We start from the raw sequence: 21,529 nt of genomic DNA on the forward strand, positions 1-21,529 counted from the left end.
TGAGCAGAACACACAGCACCTCAGAAACACGCCCACACACGGAGACAACTCTGTTCTCAAGAAGCATGAGGCCAAGGATGTCACATTAATAAGAAGCACAGAGGCCCCGGTAAAGGGGGTTTATATATTTATTTATTTAAGGGCTTATTAAAATCCTAACCTAGTCTCCTCTTCACTAATGCAGTGTTATTGGAGCTCCTGGTGTCTGTGTGGGAGGGTGAGGATGGGAGTGTGTGTATCTGCATATGTGTGAGCAGAAGCCTCTGGATGCGTTCTGTTCAGAGTGTGCTGACGTGCGCAAATCTGAGTGTGTGTGTGTGTATGTGCAACCGGGTGTGAGTATGCCTGTGTCCCCGTGTGGAGGGTCAGTTTTGTGTCATGCTCTCATGCTTCTTAGGACCTTTCAGTAGTAAACAATGTTTCTCAACCTATTTTTCACTCTCACCCCATAAGGAGCCTCTACATTTTTTTTTCCTAATCGCCCCCTCTCTGAAATTGTAATACCACGATACCCTATCTGTTGATGTACTGTATATAGATTTGTGCTTTATATAGAGAAAGAGTCAGATTTTTTTCACCCACCTCCACCCCCGAAGAACCACTTCTTTGAGTATCGCCCCTGGAGTGATACTGCCCCTGATGAGAATCCATGATCTAGAGCGAGAGTTTCTGGCTCCAGTGGCCTACAACCCCTGACATTACATGCCATGGTTCTCAGTCTAGTGGGCCCAGATGGAAATCTCTTAAAATGCAGATCCCTGGCCCCTCCCCCTCGCTGAAAACCCATAGTAAGCCACGGAGGGAGTCCAGAAATCTGGGTTTTACCAAGCTCCCAGGGTACCTCCAGATGCCCTGACCAAGGGAGGGCTCTGAGGTGGAAGGGAAATAGAACTACCAGAGATCACCTGAGCTGAGAGGACAGGGTCTGTCTGGAGCCCCTACCTAGTCCTAGAGAACTTGGAATCTTAACTCACAAAGGCTGGGCCCTGGCTGGCAGGGCCTCACTATGGTAGAGCTGCCCCAAGGAACTTCAAAGAGACTCAGGGGAGTCTGGTCACTGGACCAGGACCCCTCCAACTGACCAGGACTTGGAGAAGTCACACTGAGGAGTGTGATCCCAACACAAGAAGTATGTAATTGGAGACTGAAACAAACACTCACCTAAGTGTCTGGAGCCCCCTTTTCCATCTGTGCACTAGAGCCACACTGACCTGGGCCTCTCTCCAGGGACCCCCCAACCTCCTCCCAGTCCCAAGGAGGAGGCAGAAAGTTCCTCCAGCCCTGCACACCCACCAGCCCTGGGATTGCAATGGGAGCTCCAAGTTGTCATTGATGTAACCTCCTCTGGGGACTGCCAAAGACCTGGTAGCAAAATCAGTAGAAAAAAAAAAACAACCAGAGACTTTCTACCTGACCCTGCCTTTTGTGGGTGCCAAAGGAAAGCTCTTTGCAAGACTGGAAAAGTGCCAAGCATCAGCCCTGGGTGTCTGAGTGATCAGAACACAGGGGACCAATTGATGCTCTGTGGGCAGTGGTCCAACATGGGGCTGCCAAGGGGCAGATGGGAGCCTAGAAGAGAGAGGGAAGGGCCATCGTGGTGGCTGAGGAGCAGGGAGGGGTGGTGGGGAGTATAAGTGATTCCATGATGGCAGGAGAGGGGAAGGTAGAGTGAGAGTGGATGGGAGATGAAGATGGAGATGGAGGGAGCCACAGCGAAAATACGGGGAGGGAGGGACACTGTGGTCAGATGGGGAAGCCAGAAAGGCATCCTTCTCCCTCTCTTAAGCTTTTAAAGGCATCAGAGCATCTTGCTAATTGTTCATCTCCCAGAGACGCTAATGAAATTAACTCTGCAAAATGCTCATCAGGTCATCTGCAGAGGGCATGGTGCCAGGTTTCCACTTGGTCCAATCCCGTCCTCCTCCTCCTCAGTTCCCCCTGCCCCTTCCTGATGATTCCCCCACCCCCTCCTTTTCACCCTGGCCCCTCATCAGGGAACACCTCACCTTCAAACCTGCCTGAGAGCCCCCAGTGGGGAACATTAGAGATGGGGGCCATGTAGCCAGAGAAATGTCTGAGTTGCAGATGCCATAGAGTTCGTGGAGCTGGAAAGGTTATCTCTGGTTGTGTGTTTCTGAGTGTGTGTGTGTGTGTGTGTGTGTGTGTGGTAGCACATATATCATAGGAGCATGTGTCTAATAAAACCATTTGTTAGACTAAACATTCTTTCAGTCACTCAACAAACATTTTTAGAGCAGAGTCTGAGTTTAAATCATTGTCCCATCCCTTACAAGCTGAGTGGCTTTAGGCAAGTACATCCCTTCTCTGTGCCTTAGTTTTTGTGTCCACACAGTGGGGGTTATAACACCATCTGTGTCCTAAGGGGCTGTGAGAATCCATAAGGTTAATCAGGTAAGGAGCTTAGTCCTGTGCTGAGCAAACGGTATCTCAAGAAATGTCAGGCGCTGGCCTTGGTCCTGAAGACTTCGTGGAGAGAAGGCCTCACTTCTTGAGCAGAGGCATAGGAGGGGGCCCAGGCACAAAATTCTCAGTAGCATGGGACTGCATGGAGCATGGACACAAAAAATAGTCTGTGCATGAAAGAAGTGGAGATATCTGGCAGTATTATTACATATGTAAATACACAGATAATACGTGTTTTTTATTGATTGTTCTCAATATTGATTCAGTATTGATTGATTATATTATTGATTGTGTGCATCTGTGTGGGTAGCATGTGGAAAGTCCATTTGTGTTAGAAGCAGAGATTGAGTGGATACTGTATGGTGTTTTGTTATATGCCGTGCTGTGCTAAGTCACTTCAGTCATGTCTGACTCTGTGTGACCCTATGGACTGTAGCCCACCAGGCTCCTCTGTCCATGGGATTCTCCAGGCAAGAATACTGGGGTGGGTTGCCATGCCCTTCTCCAGGGGATCTTCCCAACCCAGGGATCAAACCCAGGTCTCCTGAATTGTAGGCAGATTCTTTACTATCTGAGCCACCAAGGATAATGATGTTATAATGACCTGAGAGAATTAAGACAGAATTCTAAAAGAAAATCTGCTTAGTGAAGAACCAGGAAGATACCTTTGTTAAATTGCACAGTGCTCTGTACCAATGAGCAGGAAAGTGCAGGGATGAACTGGTTTACTTGAGCAGATATAAACTGAAACACTCTAAAAGGGTATGCTGTGTGTGTGTGTGTGTGTGTGTGTGTGTGTTCTGGGCTCAGGGAATGGGTGGATGTTGGGATTCTATGTGCAGAAGGGACTGGTCCAGTTATTGCTGGGGGTCCTGTGAAGAGGTTTGTTTCTAGTCTCTCTACACTCTTAACCCCTACACATTCATTTGTCTTATAGCCGAGCTCTCACTACAGCCTAATGCTATGTCTTCTCCCACAGGCTGCAGTTTCCCCCAATGGGTAACACTGAGCCATGCAAACACTAGGCACTAATAAATACTTTCCCTATCCTAGGCAAGGCTCTAGAACAGATTTTTATAAAGGATGATTCTGCGTCATTCTTTCAAATAAAAAAATTGATAGAAACCCAAGTGGGCTTTAGCAACAACAACAACAACAACAAAAGCCCTGAAAAACAAGTGTGTGTCTGGTAGCTTCAGGAGCAGCTGGGTCCAGGGGATTTGAATGAAGAACCAGGTTTCAGCCCTTCTCTCTTCTCCAGGCTCTGCTCTTCTTTGCCCAAGCTTTAGTCTCGGGCACGTGCTCCTCACAGGATGGAAGCCCTAAGATCACCTCTTTCCTTCTTCAAGTCCAGCAAGAGAAGAAATTCTTTCTCTCCTTCATCCCAACAAAAGTCCTAGAAATGAGCCTTAGCGGCTTGACTTGGGTCACATGTTCATCCTCGAATGAATCACATAGTTTAGGGAATAGTGGATGCTGTGCATCCTGAAATATGTGCCATCCTCTGGAAATGGGGTAGGGTACCCCCACATGAATCTCATGCACTGACGGTAGGGAGGCGTGCTCCCTCAGAGGAAAGAGAGGAAGATACTGCTTCCAGAAGACAGAAACTAAATGCTGAGCAGTGGGCAGATATGAATGCTGGAATCATGGCAGGGACCATCAAGAGCCAATCGGGGGCCACCAAGAACAAGTCCTTCCTGCCAAACTAATTTCCTGTTTGATTGGGTTATTGGCCTAGTAGATCAGAGAAAAGCAGGGGGCTCACGAGTCTTTGGCTATGCAGGGTATTTCCATTTATTCTGTGGCTGTGGCAGTTATATGTCAGCTAAAGGATGGCGTGATCAGAAGTTTCCCAAGTGGATGAAAAAGAAGCTGACTTATTGTCCCACTGCAACTTGTAGGCAGCATATACAGAGCCACTGAGCTGTCCTTGGTCCTGCTCTGAGCCACCTGTTTAGTAACAACTTGATTGAAAGCATATACAACTTCCCAGACTCATCTGGTAATGACAGGAAGCTGAAGAAAACAGCAGGCCCCCTGACCTACATCCTCCATATCCTGAGAGGGCTCCATGTGGGAGAGAGGGATTAGATGTAATACAGTGGAATGGAACTGGGATGAATTGAAGTTTCTGAATTTAAATTCAGAAAACCAGCAACCCAGGGTAGATGGGTAACACCCTGTTGTTGGCAGCACCCATGGCAAAGACCTAGGGCAGTGTTCCTCAAAGAGAGGTTTTCAGACCACTGACACCAGTAAGAAAAAAAAATAACTGGTAGGGGATGGTGGGGGCTTGGTAAAAGCGTGGATTCCTAGACACCTCCCCTGAGTCAGGATGGGGAAGGAGCAGGGATTGGAGATTTGCATTTTAATCCCCATTACAGGAGCTTCTGGCACATCTTCAAGTCAGCAATGGTCTCGCCATGAACTCTGAGGTCCCTCAGTCTGGTGGGCATTAACAGTAGGATGTCACTGATCAAAGCTGACTGGGACCCTACTCAAGCATGCACAAGGCCATGTGGGCAGGAGCTATGCCATCTCACTTCAGGAGATGGCTTCAGAGAAGTGTTCCCACTGGAGAACTCCAGCAAGGGGCGGGGGGTGGGGGGGCAATGTGTTAAGGGTGCCTGTAACAGCAGAACTGGAGAGAGAGAATCCAGGGTAGACCCACACTTTGTGCTCCAAAGTCAAAGAAGTAAGTCTTCTGAAGAAAAGAAGTGGCAGACATGCTTGACATGGCCCCAGAAGATGAACCCAATGAGGGACAGATTCCTGCTCCCTTGAGAAGAGACATTTCTGTCCAGCAGAGCAGTTGCCCTGTCAGTGGGGTATTGCAAGGGGCTACAGACACTTGCAGGAGGGTCCCCCCAGGGAGGATCTAGCTCCTCCTTCCCTTGGAGTCTGATGCTCAAGAGTAAATCAGGTTGGAGGTATCAGGTGCCCTCTTATCTGGCCATCAAGCTTTGGGTCTGAGATGAGCCCTTCCTGGCAGCCCTCCAAACTAGATTCTTACATAGAATTCAGGTGAGATGTCTACTCGCCCATCTCCACAAGGGAATTCCTACTCCTTTTCCTGACATGGCCCTGAGTACCACTTGGAAGAGGACAGCTGACCTGAGTGACTAAAAGGAACCATGCATGTGAAGGAACCTGGGCACAGGAAAGCAAACAGGAAGGGATGGAGGTGGTATGAGCCTGGATGCTGGAGAAACAGAAGGGAGGCCACCATGGCCAGGGCCCACACAGAGTTGCAGAGTAGGCAAGGGGAGGGTTGTGCTGGGGCTGGAGGCTGTGGCCATCGCCACTGCTGCTGTGCATGTATTTCAGTAACTGCCTTCCAGGCATGTGGTAGGTATGCACTTTCTTATCCTCTTGAGTGGGGCCATAGTTCTGGCCATTGAATTGTGAGTGGAAGTGACATCCTTTCTAGACTGAGCCACTGATTGGGAGAAGGGTGTACCTCCAGAGCTCTCATTTCCTCTTCCTCATGGGAGAGTGGCTGCTTTGTCAGCCTGAGTCCTTGAGTGAAGAAGATCTGGAGCAATGGACCCATGAGAAATAAAGCTTTGTTGACTTAAGCCACAGAGACTTGGGGATGGTTACTACAACACAACCTAGTCTATCATGACTGCTACACACACCATCTTATTCCAGCTGAAGAGAGGGGGCCAGAGAAATGACCAGAACAACTAAACTGAATAGAGAAAGAGACCCTTTCTTTTCCTGTACCCTAGACCTCATTCCCAAGTTCTCATCCCAAAGCAAAAACTGCAGGATGAAATTTAAGGAGCATGGACATTGAAATCAAACCTTGCACAGAGTCATCTCAGCTAACTTCACAATCATTGGATAAGATTGGCCCTGGGCATAGGGTTCTTTCCTCCCCCAAGCCTCAATGACCTGATCTATAAAATAGGTATAATAATGTTTATTTAATAGGATTCCTTGTGAGGATCAAACCAAATGTAATAGACATAGCAGTCTAGCACACACCATTAGGACATCATCTTATACCCTAGCCCCAATCCCAGTCTTTCATCCTCAACTACTTCCCTCCAGTACCCAAATCCTAGTCCCCAATTATCTTCCCATAATGGGGGCTGAAAAATGAAGATTCTGCTATTGTTTCACCTCTCTCACCCATTTCTTCCCTGAAAGTGGGATGAGGTATAGTATCAGAGGGAGCAGCCTGGGCACACTGCTCCCCACAACTCACACACACAGTCCTGTTGGGTAGATCAAGGCCCCCTGACACAGTCTATGCACAAGCAAACCCCAAAGCAGAGTTCAAAACCCAGAGCTGGTGAATATTTGTGGACATTTTCATCTAGGGTCACATGAAATCAATTTTTTAAAATTTTTAGTTAAAATTTTTTAATAAAAAAAACTTCATATACAATGGCTTGTACTGAAAATTTGGAAGATGTGGCCCCATTGGGCCCCACCCTCTCAACCTGGCACCTGGAAAAGAACCAGCTGCGCCTGGAGATGGGACCCTGTGCCCAGTCCCCAGCGCTGCCCTGGCCTCCTTGGCACTGAAGCCCAGCATCTATAGATACCTAACTGGACACTGTCTGTGTTTTTCACAGCAGAGTTAAGAGGAAAGCAAAACATTTCTCACAACCCTTCTCTCTCAAAAGTGGGAAACAAAAGACAGACCGAGAGAGGGCCTCGTGTTTCAAGAAATATAGGAGAGCTCGTATCTCTTTGTGGAAGCGAAGACCATTCTTATGTCGCCCAGCGTGCAGCATCAATTGAGTATGCATCATCGACTAGCCTTTTAGAATGCCCATCGACTATAGGCATTTTAGTTTGCGACCCTGCCCTTACCCTTCTCATTCTCCTCCCGACACAGAGTAGGATCTTCTTTTTCTAACCACTCTCCTTGTGCACATGGTGCGCGTCCGTCATTTCCTTTCTCCTTCAAGGCAACCCTCTGTTTATTTAAACCCGATTAGGATATGGGGGTGGGGAACAGGAGGCTACAGCGGCGGTCGTTGCTGGAGGCTCCGGGAGACACCGTGACTTGCCCAAGGTCACAGAGCTAGAAGACGGAGGCCCCTAGACTCTACCCCAGATCTCTCTAGCTCCCAAAACCCAGTGGTTCCTTCACGCCCACGTCTCCTGCGAGGTGCGCGCTGCGGGCGCAAACACTGCACGTCTTGTTGATTGCGCTGCGTCCTAGCGTTGTTTTCTTTAGGTAAACGGTGCCGTGGGGTTAGAGAAACCTAGGATCACTCTGAGGCCCACCTGGTTCTGTGGCTGGGACTGCGGGTGGCCCCTAGTCTGTCCTACCCGCGTACCTCTGCGCGCGGGCCAGGGCCCGGGAGCTTCCCGCAGTCCCCTGTCCGAGCCGCGGGCCGGGTGGCGTACAGCAACACGCTGAAAGCCTCGGAGCGCGACCGGGAGGTGCGGAGTAGGGTGGGGTGGGGGTAGAGGGCTGCGCGGAACCGCCGCCGGACACCGCTGTCCCTGGCCGCTGTCTGCAGCCTGGCGCCGCGCCGGGATCGCTGCAGCCCTGGGCCCCTCCCGGGCCACCTGTGCGCTGGCTGGCGGGCCCGGGAGAACCCGGATCCGGAGAATCGATCCACTCCGGGTTTCAGACTTTTGGCCGGTCCCTGGAGATCGCACAGGGAGGTGGGAGGCCTCCCGCCCACCACCCCAGCCCCTCCCTGGGGGGAGCCTCGGGCAACGCCGAGAGGGATCCCCAGAGCTGGGGGTGGCCCGTTCGCGCGGCGCGGGGCTTCTGGGCCCCTCCTTCCTTCCCCCGCCCCGCCCTGACGCCGCCCAGCTCCGTCGCTCCAGTCCGGGTTTTGCGGCGCCCGCCGGCCCGCTCCCCGGCTGCGGGCTCCGCGCGGCGGCTGGCTCTGTGCGCGGCGCGGCTGGCGCTGCGCTCCGCCCCGGCTGCATTGCTGCGCTCCCGGTGCCCAAGGGAGGCACGCGCCGCGTGCGCCCCGCAGCCGGCCGCCCGGAGGCAGCGCAGTCCGCTGGCATGGGCCCCGGGGGTGCCCGGGGCCGGGGCTCTGGGCTGAGGCGCTGAAAGGCGCCCTCCTGTCCGCGGGGCCCCGCGCCCGGCCCGCCCTCCTGCCCGCGGCCATGGCCGTCCTGTCCGGCCTGTGGCCAGCGCTCCTGGGCATAGTCCTCGCCGCCTGGCTCCGCGGTTCGGGTGAGTCACGCGCGCGCTCTGGGGAGGTTTGCGGGGGACCGTGCGCGCGAATGCTCACTGCTCTAGGGGTCCTTAGCCCGCGCTGCCGGACCGGTTTGGGAGCCCCCCGAGGCCAAACTTTGCGAGGCGGGACGCGGGGGCCGCCCGTCGCTGCTGCGCAGCTTCCCCGCGCGCTTCCCCGGAAGCCTGGGTTCTGCCAAGTCCAGGAGCAGCTGTCAGCGCGTGGGGCTGGCGAGTGTAGACGCCCCACGCCTGTAGGCGGGGGAAGTTTGCTGGTTGCCCGGCCCCAGCGCAGGGTTAGGGGTTTGAGTCAAAGCCCCGGGGAGTCTGGCTTGGCCAGTTAGCCGGTGAGAGGGTTTTGACCACATCCCAAGTGCCCAGGAAATTGAGGACGGGGTTTAAGATACCGTTTCCCGGCAGCATCTGCCCCAAACAGCTACTCACAATTCCCAGCTTGGCACCTGGCCGCTGCCCACGTCCGGAACACAGTGTCCTCCTCTGTCCCCGCCACACACTCTCGCACACGCGCACACTCAGGCGTGGAGGCGCATACACCAGCCCCCGAGCCCTTGCAGTCCCGCACAGTGGAAGCACCAGGGCCCCGGGCCCCAGCACTGTGGCTCCTGGCCTTCCTGGTGCATAGGGGCCAGAGTTGTGTGCGTGGAAGCTCTACCGCTCCCCCCACTCTGTTTCTCTGCACAAGCCTTCTCCCTCCCCTCGTGTCCCTTTGGCCACCCTCACCTGCCCCATAACTCAGCCCTCAGCCCACTCCTGGGGGTGGGAGGAGTTCCCCTGCATCCTTTGTCTGCTCTCCCCGAGCTTCTTCCACCTAGGCTGAGTTGTTGGGGCCTCCTGATGGCTGCCCGCCCCCCTGCACTTAGCCGAGCTGAGCACCTATGTGGATGGGAGGAGGTCATTTGTGTGATCAGGGGGGCATGAAGCTTGCCCTAGCAATTCTTGATTCTTGCAGCCCTGAGACCCTGGGGGCTGCCTCTGAGCCTGGCCAGGCCATTGTTAATCCCAGGGGTGTCAGAAGGGAGCACTGGGGTTCCTGAGAAAGGAAGCCAGACTGACTGAAGAGGAATGAGTGAAAGCTCCGAAAGCAGCCTGATGATTGAGGCCGATGTCCGTTTCCTTCAAGGGTCTCTGCGTAGTGCATCCTGCATCCACTGGCTAGCTGCCCTCCCCACCCTGCCCCCCACAGTCTTCCCTCCCTCACCCATCCACTCTCCTTTTCCATCCCCCCAGCATCCCCCCACCGAATCCTCACTTTAACAAACCCCTCTGCCCATGACCTCCCCTCCGCATCTGGGAGATTGCACGGCCACTGGGTGTGTGTTCCTGTTGCACACACGTGCGTGTTAGGAGTATGTGTGCATCGCTCAGGGGGCACGGGTTGAGCCACTGACCGTTGTGAGCTGGGGGGTGTTCACGCGCATGGGGGAGGTGTTGCTAGATACCCAGTAGGGGCCCAGGGCTTGTTTACTGAGTCAGATGCATGCAGGAAGGTTGCGTGGTCATATCTGCATGTCGCCCCCGTGAGCACGTGTGAGGGCTCTGGGCTGTCATGTGTGCCCTGGCGATGATGGGGGCTGGCAATGTGTGCAGCCTGGGTATGTGTGTGGCCAGATGAGCGTGTGTGGTGGCAGGCCCGCTGCACGTGTGTGACGGTTGTGAACAGTGGCACAGGTGAGCATATGTAGACGAGAGGGTGATGGGTACTGGTGAGTCCAGGTGCCGCAGCCCCGGGGGTGCTGCGTGGATCCCTCAGGAGGACATAGAGTCCAGGTACCGCATCCCAGGGCCGTGGGGCACCTGTTGGGACCTCATGCAAGGTTGCCCAGGGCGCTGGCGGGTGGGCACCAGTGCCGCAGGGCTGCCCTGGAGCAGAGCCTGCCTCCAGCATCAACCCTCAGGCCTGTGTGAGGGGCTGCTGAAGGGCATGGGGTCCTTCTTGTCATTTGGGGCCCCTTTACTGCTGGCCCCTGCAAGTTCTGGGCACATGTGCCCAGCAGGCTGGCCCTGCGCTGACCCTGGCTCCTCCCGCATCGCCCATTCAGCTCCTTGGCAACAGCAGCCAGTGAAAAATGGGTCTGAGGGAGGGAGAGCCAGCCAGGCTGCAGGGGGCGCCGGGGGCCAGCAGGATCGGAGCCTCCTGCTCCCCAGGCCAGGTGCCCACCCTCTGTCTAAAGCCTGTCCCTTGGCACTCACCCAGGCAGGTCCTCTCTGTGCCCCCACATGCAGAAACCACCTGTCTCACAGGCTTTTCCCATTCATACCCACTCACACAGCTGGCACCTGCCTCCCCGCCCCTGTGGGCTGCACACACCTGCCGGCCTTCTGGTCTCAGATCTCTGAACTCCTGAGGGGAGGGGCCCACAGGGAACTGGACCTCCTGAAAGGAGGGGCTGGGGGCATCCCTGAGCCGTGGTCACCTCCTCAGCCCCTCTCCCACCTACAGGGTTGATCCGGACCCACTTTCCACCCCCCATCAGCTGGGGTCATTGGTTGCTGGGAGGGGGTCTTCATTCTTCAGGGCTAAGAGATACCCTGCTGTCACTCACCATGCCTTGGGAGGGGGGTCTGCTCTTTGGCAGCCCACCAGGCACCCATAGGAGAGGGCTGGTCCTCTGGCTGTCCTGCTTTTCCTGCCCTGTGCTGGGAGGAACTTCCTTTAGGAGCCTGGGAACTGGCACTGATACAGGTACCAGACCCCCAACCTAGAGGCACTGACGGACCTGGTTCCTAGGAGCAGCCAACTTTGGCCTCAGCCAGGGGCCAGGGGACTTCCCAGGTAGCGCTAGTGGTAAAGAACTCACCTGCCAGTGCAGGAGATATAAGAGATACAGGTTTGATTCCTGGGTGGGGAAGATCCCCTGGAGAAGGGCATGGCAACCACTCCAGTATTCTTGCCTGGAGAATCCCCATGGACAGAGGAGCCTGGTGGGCTACAGTCCATGGGATCACAAAGAATTGGACATGACTGAAGTGACTTAGCATGCATGCACAGGGCCAGGACTCCCCTGTCTTACAACCCTTTCTCTTGCCTTGCCCTGCTCTGGGCCCCAGACCTGCAGACTGAAGCCATGAAGTCTCAGAGGCAGAAGCTGCCCTGAGCCAGGTATGAGGGATTTCTCCAGGCAAGGGCCCTAGTGCTGGGCTTGGCTGCCTCCTGAGAACAAGTGTACAGGCACACACACACACACACACACACACACGTGCACATGCACACGCATGCACACAAATGCACGTGCACGCGCATGTGCGCGCGCGCGCACACACACACACACACACATATTGTTTCGTGCACATGCCAGACCTGCTCTTTCCAGACCAGCCCTCTCCTGCAGTCCGTCCTCCCAGGCCCCCTCCCCCTTTCCCCCAGCCTGGGGCGGGAAACCTTCAAGTCTCTCTTGGCTCTAACCTTCTCCTTCACGCTTCATGTCTAATCTGTCACCAGGTCCTCCAGCTCAGCCCTACTTGTGACTTTGCTCATGTCCCTCTCCTCCTTTGTCCCTCCCCACCCCAGCCCTTCCCCCTCACCTTTCTCACCTGGGCTGGTGCCGTGGCCACCCCTCACTCTCTCCCTCCTCTGCATCCTCCACCTAGACTGATGCGGCCGGTGCCCAGGCTCGAACGCATGAGAACGCCTTCTGTGGCACCCCAGTGGCAGCAGGGAAAGTCTGAACCCCGAGCCCAGGAGCCCTGAGGGAAACACCTGCAGCAGACACATCCCTGGGCGGACGTGTTGGCAGGTTAGGTGTCCTCCCCTGACTCTGGCCATCCACACTCCCAGACAAGCTCTGGCTTCCACCCACTGTACTTCCCATGCCTTGCAAAACGTGGTGCCCCCTCCCCCAGCCAGCCAGCCACGATCCCCATCCTATACCCCAACATCCTCAAATTCTGGTCAGGGCCAGGCCAAGCCCTCGCTGCTGCTGCCAGTCCCCACTGTGCTGTGCTCATCTCAGGCTCCAGGTTCAATCCAGCCCCCCCTCCTCAGACCCATGAGGGGGCCATGGCCCACTGGTAAGCTCCAAGTGGGCTCCAGGACAGAGGTTCTGACTCTTCAGCCCTGGAGTGGCCTGGGGCAGCATCTGGGGCAGGGGGGCACCTCCTGACTCGTGCCAGGGCTTCCCACAAGTATTGCCGTTGTCAGTGGCGCTATGACCCTGTTCTCAGCCCCCAACATGCTCCGAGTCACAGCCAGTCAAATGCTTATTTCTCTTTTTATTTCCTCTGCTTGAGTTTGAGTTCTCTGGCTAGACAAGGGGACGGTGGGGTGGGCGCTGTGGCTGGGGAGTGGGGAGAAGTTTGCTCTGTCCCCTCGCAGTTCTCCTCATCGCCCCCCCACCCCCACATCAATCCTTGTGCCTAAACACAGACTGCCCTGCTCCAGGGAGGCCGGCAATGGCTCCTGTCCAGGGCCAGGACCAGCTAGCTGACGCCCCCACACAGATGGCAAACCAGCTCTCTGGAGCCTCTGTGTTGTGGGTCCCTCACACAGGTGCACCAATGTCTGTGGAACAGGAACCTTGCCTGTCCCAGCCTTCCCAGGCATAGATGTTCCCAGGTGGGTGTCTTCTCTTGCGAATAATGTAATGCTGGACCCCAGACCTGCAGACTCTAGCCCCTGGAAGGTGGGGCTGAGGGGCACCACCCTCTGATAGTACCCATCCTGACCCTGACCATCTGTCTGAGTGGCCTCTTCCTCAGGCCCCACTCCGATGCTCAGGGCTGGCATTGACACCAAGACTGGAGGTTCATTGAGCACCAAGCAGGGCTCCCAGTTCCCAGACCCAGCAGAGCCCAACCCCTGGGCCCCAACCCTCCTCACCACCCAGATGGGCACCCAGCTTCCTGCAGTCAATTGTGCTGACCCAGCTCTCCATTCCCCTTGTCTGCTCCCAAGAGAGTGGCATTGAAGGGTCCTCCTGTGATTCCGTGGTGGCTCAGATGGTAAAGAGTCTGCCTGCAATGTGGGAGACCCGAGTTCCATCCCTGGGTCAGAAAGATCCCCTGGAGAAGGAAATGGCAACCCACTCAGTATTCTTGCCTGGAAAATCCCATGGATGGAGGAGCCTGACATGCTACAGTCCATAGGTTTGCAAAGAGTCGCACACAGCTGAACGACTTTACTTTTACTTCCTTTCCTGCCTCTGGGGAGCCTGTAAGGTAGAGTGGAAAAGGCAGGGCTTTGGAGGCAGACAGGACAGGCCAGGTTTCAGTCTAAGCCACCTGACCTTGGATGAGAAAAAAATTTTTCCCCAGCCTGTTCCCACCTTTGGAGAATAGGGTCACCTAGGCTCCCTGGGGTTAGAGTAACGAGTTGATGGGCGACACTGAGTGCCCAGGTGGACCCCAACATGGAGCAGGTACCTGTGTGCCTCCTTCCTCCATTTTCCCTGGCATTTGAAGGGAAGTGAGTTAGGACAGGGTGGGGTCTTAAGCTGTGTCAGGCTCCAACCTCATATATAAGAGAGAAGACCATCTCTATAAACTGTTTTACTTCTTGCTGCCCCTAGGAGAAGTCATTGCTTCTAGTTGGAAGAAGCCTCCTACCCACCCCACCTCATCTGTACTCATTCCACCCCTCGCAGGGCACCTGCTTCAGACACTTGATTCAAACACCAGTGCCCCCAGGGTGCAAAGAACTTTGGAGATTCTGTGAAGATGATGATTTGGGCCCAGTTTGTCCTGGATCTGTGGTGACCAGCTCTGACACACAGAACATGGCAGCAAAGCAGGGGTGGGCACCCGAGATGCAATTCAATTCTGGTTCAGACTCTGCCATTGGATTGCTGTGTGACCCTGAACAAACCACTTAATCTCTCTGGGCTGTCTTCCTCTGTATGCTAATGGGCTGGGCTGGATAACTACTGGGGGCTATGCCCAGAGAGGCTGCCTCGTGAGCCTGAGATAGACTGTACACTCAGCAGCAGGTTCCCCCAGGAACTGTTCACATCTGCCCAGCACCTGCCAAAGCCACCAACCACGCCGGCAGCAGCTGCCTGTGTTGCCTTGGAACCAGGTGGCTGTTGCAGCAGGGCCGAAGGTGACTGTGACACAGAGGTGGGAGCTGGGAGTTCCAGCGCCCTGGCAAGGAAGCCAGGTCCTGTTTAGCTGGTTGAACACCCCCCAGTGGCAAAAACAGGCCTTCGCAGGATCCCCAGAAGGTCAGCGTGCCAGCGCCTGAGGCCTACCCACTTCCTGGGGACTGATAGAAGATGTCGCAGACAGCCTTTGGCCCCCTGGGAGCCAGAACCCCAGGCATGCGTAGGAGGTGGTAGGGTGGTTGAGTTGGCAGGCTCTGGGGTCTGGGTTTGGACCAGGGCTCCAATGAGGGTGAGGCAAGGGAGGGGCCTAGGGTGCAAGATTTATGTCGTGCAAGTGCAGGGTCTGATCCTGAGAGCAAAGACTTCCTTACATCTGTGCTCTCGACACCCTCTGCCTCACCCTAGTCCTGGCTGTGGATGTAGCTCCTCCCTGTAATCCTTCATTTCATGTCTCTAAAATATCATGTGTGCATGCGTGCTAAGCTGCTTCAGTCGTGGTCCAACTCTGTGTGACCTCGAGGACTGTAGCCCGCCAGGCTCCTCTGTCCATGAGATTCTCCAGGCTGAGTGGGCTGCCATTTCCTCCTCCAGGGGATCTTCCCCACCCAGGGATCGAACCCGCGTCTCTTATGTCTCTTGCATTGGCAGGCGGGTTCTTCACCACTAGCGCCACCTGGGAATCAGCCAAAATATTATAAAAGGACCTAATTCACAGGGTCCTTGTGTGGATTAGGCAGATTGATGCATGTCCATCCTGGCATACAGGAGGTGCTCAAAAAATGTGAGCAATCGAGGTGACGGATATGGCAAAGGGCACTGTTCCTTCCTCTCCTCTCCTACAGAGAGTGGGGGAGCCCTCCCACTTTGTGGGAGAGGGTGCAGCTAGGGGTCCAGAAAGAGGGCAAAGGCCTGGGGATGGGGGGCTGGCCTGGTGTCTTTTCTTTGCCCCCTTTGAGGGATGACAGGGGTAGGGCGGTGATCAGAAGTCCCCTGCCTCTCCCTCTCTCCAGAGGGAGAGTGGTCATTGGCTGGGCCATCCCAGCCCTGTTTGAGATGGAGGAGACAGGGAGATTCATGGCCATCAGGAGAGGCCTAAGTGGCAGTTGCTCCCCAGGGTAGGCCACAAAGGGCATATTTGAGGTCCCACTTAGATGGGGGAGGGGACTCAACTCCCTGCCTGTCCACAGTGAGAGCACCAAGGGCCAGTGTCCTGATGGGTGAGTCCCCCCGATTCAGGCCCCTCCCCACGCCAGGATGTCAGAGCTGTGTCCCTCTGGAAGGCTCGGGGTCACCTTGAGCTCCAGGCGAATGCCTGGCTGAGGTCTGGGGAGGGGCAGTCAGTCTAGACTGATCCTTGGAGAGGGAGCTCTGGCCCCTGTAACCCACCCCTACCGTAGACATCTCCAGCCAGGGTGGCAGATGTGACTCTCCGTGCCCCACCCCAGCAGATCTAGCCCAGAGCCTGCAGGGAGATACACCCTGATTTAGACCCTACCCCCTCCTTACTGGAGCACAGACCAGATGGAGTTGAGGGGCTGTTGGTTTTTCTCATATCCGCATCTTTCCAGCCCTTCTCTCTCCCTCCCCCACCAAAATAAAAAAGGGGCATGACGGGCACTTTCAGGTAGGAATGATTCCGTATCGTCCCAGCGAGACCGGAGCCTTCCCCTCTTCCCAAACAACCCCCACCACGTTGTCCGGGAGAGCTCGGCGGGCGGGGGTCCGGGACTAGCGGCAAGCCTCCCGCTGGGCGGGCGAGCTGCGGGGCACGTGAGCGGCCGGGGGCGGCAGGTGCCCGAGCCAATGGGAACCCGAACCCAGGGATTAGCAATTAGCCGCGGCGCCCCTGGGGAGGGGCGCGCCCCGGGGCCATTCTGGGAGAAGGGGCACCGTGCGTCCAGCTCCACCGCCTGGGCCCCGGTCCCCGCCCCCGCCCGGCGCGGGGTAATGAGTGCGCGGTAAACTCGGCGGCCGCGTGGGGAAGGGGCGGGATCCCTCCGCCCGCCAGCCCGCCCGCGGCCGCCCGCCGGATTAGCGGCTCTTTGTTCGGGGCCTGTTAACAAGTTCCTGGCTGAGCGCTCGGCTGCCGCCCGGGGAGCAGGCGTCCAGCCTCCGGGCACGGCAGCAAGGCGGCCTCTGCGGCTCCTCGGTTCCCGCGCTCGCCCGGCTGTAGCTCTCACCCCCGCCGCCTGCCCCCGGATCCCCGGAGACGTGGCCGGGCGGTGGGCCCCTCTGGCGGTCTGGTGCGGGTAGCGCTTCCAGAGCCCCCTCGGCTGACCTCGCGGCGGAGAGGAGGAGATTGCTGGAGCACCTCCCGTAGGCGTGCGCCGCTGGGGTTCGTCTCATTTTCCAGATGTGGGAGGGCACGGCTTCCCGAGGTCCCGCGTTGCCTTACTAGACAGGCCTGGGGTTTCAGGATGGGGTTGGGATGTCTCCTCCTTCTGCTAAGAGGATTTAAAGCCTGGGGCGGGAATAGGAGGAGGCTTCCGTACCTGAAACTGTCACATCTATGGTCATAATTACCTTGGTGATGGTGGGAACCGTGTCCAGTGCTGGACTCTACGGGCATCTTGTGATCAGAACCGCAGGACAACCCAGGAGGTAGGTGAGGTTAGTCCCATTTGTTAGATGAGAACATTGAGCCTTAGAGAAATGGCAGAGCTGGGACTTTGTTACTGCTTGGCCTCACCTCCCCCACCCACACCAGCAGGGAACAGAACAGAGTCCCATATGTCCATTTACTGTCAGGGCCTTGTCTGGTGTCCCATGGACTTAAAAGCCCACTGGAGAGTCACAGGACCTTGCTTCTTTGCATGATCTTGGGCTAATCTGAAGTCTGCGTGTGTGCTAAGTCTCTTCAGTCCTGTCTGACTTTTTGTGATCCTATAAACTGTAGCCAGCCAGGCTCCTCTGTCTATGGTATTCTCCAGGCCAAGAATACTGAAGTGGATAGCCACGCCCTCCTCCAGGGGATCTTCCCAGCCCAAGGATCGAACCTGCGTCTCTTAGGTCTCCTGCATTGGCAGGCAGGTTCTTTACCACTTGCTCCACCTGGGAAGCCCTAATCCCCTGTCTCCCAGAGCCCATTTTTCCCCCTACATCCTGCCTCTTCATACCACCCTGCCACCAGGGTACAGGCTCTTTCTAAACCTGGGCTGGGATGTCCAGGCCACAGGATTTTAATTATAAAAATCCCTGGGGATCAGCTTTCCAACTTAGCTCGGGCCACACACACACAGGGGGCTGGGACTGTTCAAAACAACTTTCTTACATAAGATGGAATCTTTTGTGGGAAGCTCCCCCAGATAGTTCTTGACTTTTTCTTCTGGGGCCACAGTGGGTGGATTCTCCCTTTTCAGTTACTTAATACAAGGCCCCATCTGCCCTTTCTCAGGTCAGGCACCTCCTTTCCACTCAGCTGTTCCTCATGTAGCAGGTTCCAAGTCCCCTTCTCTATCCCCAATGTCTTTGTTAGCTTCTCTGCGTATCAGTCCCAGGAGGGCATCGCTCTGTGACACAATGCCCTGGCACAGACTGTCATAGGATACTAAGTGTGTCTGTTGCAAATATTGGAAAATCCAACCCAAATGGCTTAAGAAAAAAAGGGAGCAGGGAAGGATTTTTTTGCCACGTGTAACTGAAAGGCCAGGGGTAGCTCTGGCTTCAGGCATGGTTGGATCCAGGGAAAATGTGTGACCAGGATTCACCCCTCATCTCTGCTCTGGCAGGGGAGGGAAGTGTTGCTGCCGCTCTCCAAAAAGCTTTCCACTCACAGTCCCAAGGTAGCTGCCAGGAATTACCAGAGCTACATCCTTGCAGGCCTAATCCAGGAAAAAATAGAGAATCTTTCTTCCCTTAGCCATCCAACAAACGTCCTGGTCTCTCATTGTTCCAACTCAAATGCTCTCAGAATGAGCCAGTCCCCACATCCAGTGGTTATGGTCGTGCAGGTTAGCTTGGGCCCAAGCCACCTATGTCGCTGTCCTCTTACCAAGGCTGTTTAACACCACTCGCAGCTTCTTGTCCAGGGAGAAGGGATAGGCACACAATCCTCAGATATGCTATCAGTGCATTTTATCCAAGTATTTAATAGAAATCCTGACTAGCTCAAAGGGCACAGCCTGAGGCTCAAAGGTAAAGACCCAACTGTGGAGCAACATTAGTCATTTAATCGGCTGTGTTAGAAAACAATGCTGGCCATTCCAAAGATTTTGCGTTCCCTTTAATGTGTGGCTCAGACGGTAAAGCATCTGCCTGCCACGCACGAGACCCAGGTTTGATTCCTGGATCGGGAAGATCCCCTGGAGAAGGAAATGGCAATCCGCTCCAACACTCTTGCCTGGAAAATCCCATGGACGGAGGAGCCTGATAGGCTACAGTCCATGGGGTCGCAAAGAGTCGGACACGACTGAGCGACTAACCTTTCACTTAATGTGTTATTACCTGGTTTGTGCATCTACATTTGCTGATCTTGAGATATTTTATCAGGTACCTGGCTGAAGTCCAGGCACACTGTCTCCAGTCTGAGCCTAACCTATCAGAGTAGTAACTCTATGATAAGGGAAGCTGGTCTGGTGTGACAGGTCTTTGGGGGTCCCAGCTTGTTTCCCAGTGTCCCTTGGTCATGTGAAGCTGGCTCAGATGCACTACCAGAACCATGCCTGGGGTCTGCATCGGGTTCACCAGGATGGGGCTGTTGCAGTGGACAATTGTTGTTGGGTTTGTATCTGTCCAGCTTCCATTCCTAGCCCCATCAGGACCCTCTGACCTCTCCCTTGGTACACGCATGGTCAGTATTCAACAGGCCCCTTCATCTTGAAAGCAGGGCCCAGGTAAGGCAGGTTGGTAATTTCCCTATCCTGGTTCCTTTCCTGCTTCAGAGCCTTCTTTTTTAAGCCTCTTTCCCCTTCTCTCAGCAACCTAGTTTCTCACTAAAACTTCCCCCTTTTTGCTTAAATTTGTAAGAAGCGATTTCTGTTGCTTGCAGTCAAAGAACATAACTGACGGATCCACCAAATACAGCTTTCTTGTTTCTTCGGCCACAGTCAACTCATCTGCCCCATGACTGCCCCAGGCCTGTGCCTGGACCTGGGGTGTGGTTTATTAGGACCTAGAGACCTGAGCTCCTTCACAGCAGCCACTAAGCCTGTCCTGATCTCACCTCTTGCCTTCAGTGCTTTCTAACTAGTGTTTATCCTGCCTCTCCACTTCAGTGTCCTCAGGTGGGGTGGAGAGGCGGGCCTTCCAGCACCTCCCAACCAGCCAGAAGGCCCACCCTTTCTTGGGCCTCCTCCTCCAAGCCCCTCCTGCCCTAAATTGTGTTGGCACTTCCCACAAACCTCTGCGGGACCTGAGCTTAGGCTTCCCAGCTTGGTTCTCCATTCCATGCCTCTCATCAGTGGCACTGTCCTTAGTTGGTGGCCAGCTTTCCATGTTGGGCATGTTTGGTTAGAATATACCACTTTCTGAGAGTGCTTTCCTTCAGATCTTTTGGGATCACACAGCCAGAGGCCCATCTTTGAGACCCACCCAGTCCTCTCAAGACCCCGTGCTTTTAAGACTCCTGGCTCCACTGAGGGGGCTTGTCTTTGGGGTTAGTTGCCTGAAGCCTGGCACCCATAGGCTAGGATGCCCTTTGGAGGGTGGTCAGCCTCCCCTCCCCAGCAGTGATGTGCTGGTGAATGTTTAACAGTTGGCTCTCCGGGAAAGTGCAGGACAGAGCTGCCAATTTCTATGGTGTAAATACTCCCACGATGGCCTATTTCAAGCTACCAATGTGATGTTGACCAGCTTGCAAAATTCCAGAAATTTTAACAACAGGCTCTCCTAAGCCAGGATGAGCTGGCTTCAGCACACTGCTTTCCCCTGGTCACCCCAGCCCTCTGAAGTGGTCACAAAAAGAGAGTGACAATGGCTCTTTGGGCCCCTCCCTGCTGGATCCATTGACCTCCCCAGCTCTTCAGTGGACTGTGGGATGGGGCGTCAGGCACTAGACGGTTAAGAGTCAGGGCTCTGAAACAGAATCCTAAACTGGGTGACCTTAGATAGGTGATTTCAGCTCTCTGTGCCTCGATTTTCTCATCTAGAAACTCGGGATAATGAAAGGCTTCTACTTCGTAAGGTTGTGAGGATTAAATGAGTTATTCTGTTTGGAACACTTAGCCCAATGCCAGACCAGGCTAAATGCTCTATAAATGGGAGCTGCTGCCGATGCTCTGTGGAAGTGACGGGGATACTCACTCTTGGCCCCCTCTGTGACACCCACTTAAGTGGTGGGGGGAGCAGGTTCTTGGTTGACAACAGTGGCAGGGAGCATCAGGGCAGGACCCTGCAGATCTAGAATCTTGGAAAGGTGCTCATTGAGGGGTGATGGGCATTCATGAGGGGGCCTGAGAAGGAAGGTTGATGTAGTAAGAGATGTCTCATCCAGAGGACTTGACCAGGTATGACTCCTGAGCAGCCTGGAAGCCAGGGTGGGTTCCCAGGACATGCAGAGCAGAGAGGTGGTGGGGTTACAGCAACACTCAAGAGCCCAGCCAGGCTGGGCAAGGACAGCCCATCTGCTGACCTGCAGACTAGATTGTGGCTTCAGGGCTGGCCCTGGCCACACCACTTCCTCTGTTCCCAACTGTGGGTGTCCCAAGGCCAGAGGAGGAGAGGGACTCTGCCTGAGACCTTAGCGTGTGGTAGCGCTGGCCAGACAGGGAAGGGAGGGGAAAGAGCACACAGGCGTTCCCTGGTGACAGCGTGTGTACGGGGGAGCCAGGAGGCGCAGCCTGGCTGAAGCAGACGGTGCCTGTGGGGGACCAGTGAGCGACAGGGCCAACTACATCGTTGAGCTGGGGAGTGACAGGCAGTGAGCAGTGTTTAAGGAAGATTA

At 55.1% G+C, this 21,529-nt stretch overlaps 1 protein-coding gene across 1 annotated transcript in view; it reads left to right on the top strand.

The window, feature by feature from the left end:
• The first annotated feature begins 8,523 nt into the window (after window positions 1–8,523).
• Window positions 8,524–21,529, top strand: part of UNC5A (unc-5 netrin receptor A) — a 64,749-nt gene continuing 51,743 nt past the window's right edge. The window contains exon 1 of the mRNA XM_055566687.1: window positions 8,524–8,593. Within this exon, the coding sequence (XP_055422662.1) occupies window positions 8,524–8,593 (70 nt within the window). The remainder of the gene's footprint in view (window positions 8,594–21,529) is intronic.

Source organism: Bubalus kerabau, chromosome 1 (assembly GCF_029407905.1).
Source record: "Bubalus kerabau isolate K-KA32 ecotype Philippines breed swamp buffalo chromosome 1, PCC_UOA_SB_1v2, whole genome shotgun sequence".
NCBI lineage: Eukaryota > Metazoa > Chordata > Mammalia > Artiodactyla > Bovidae > Bubalus > Bubalus kerabau.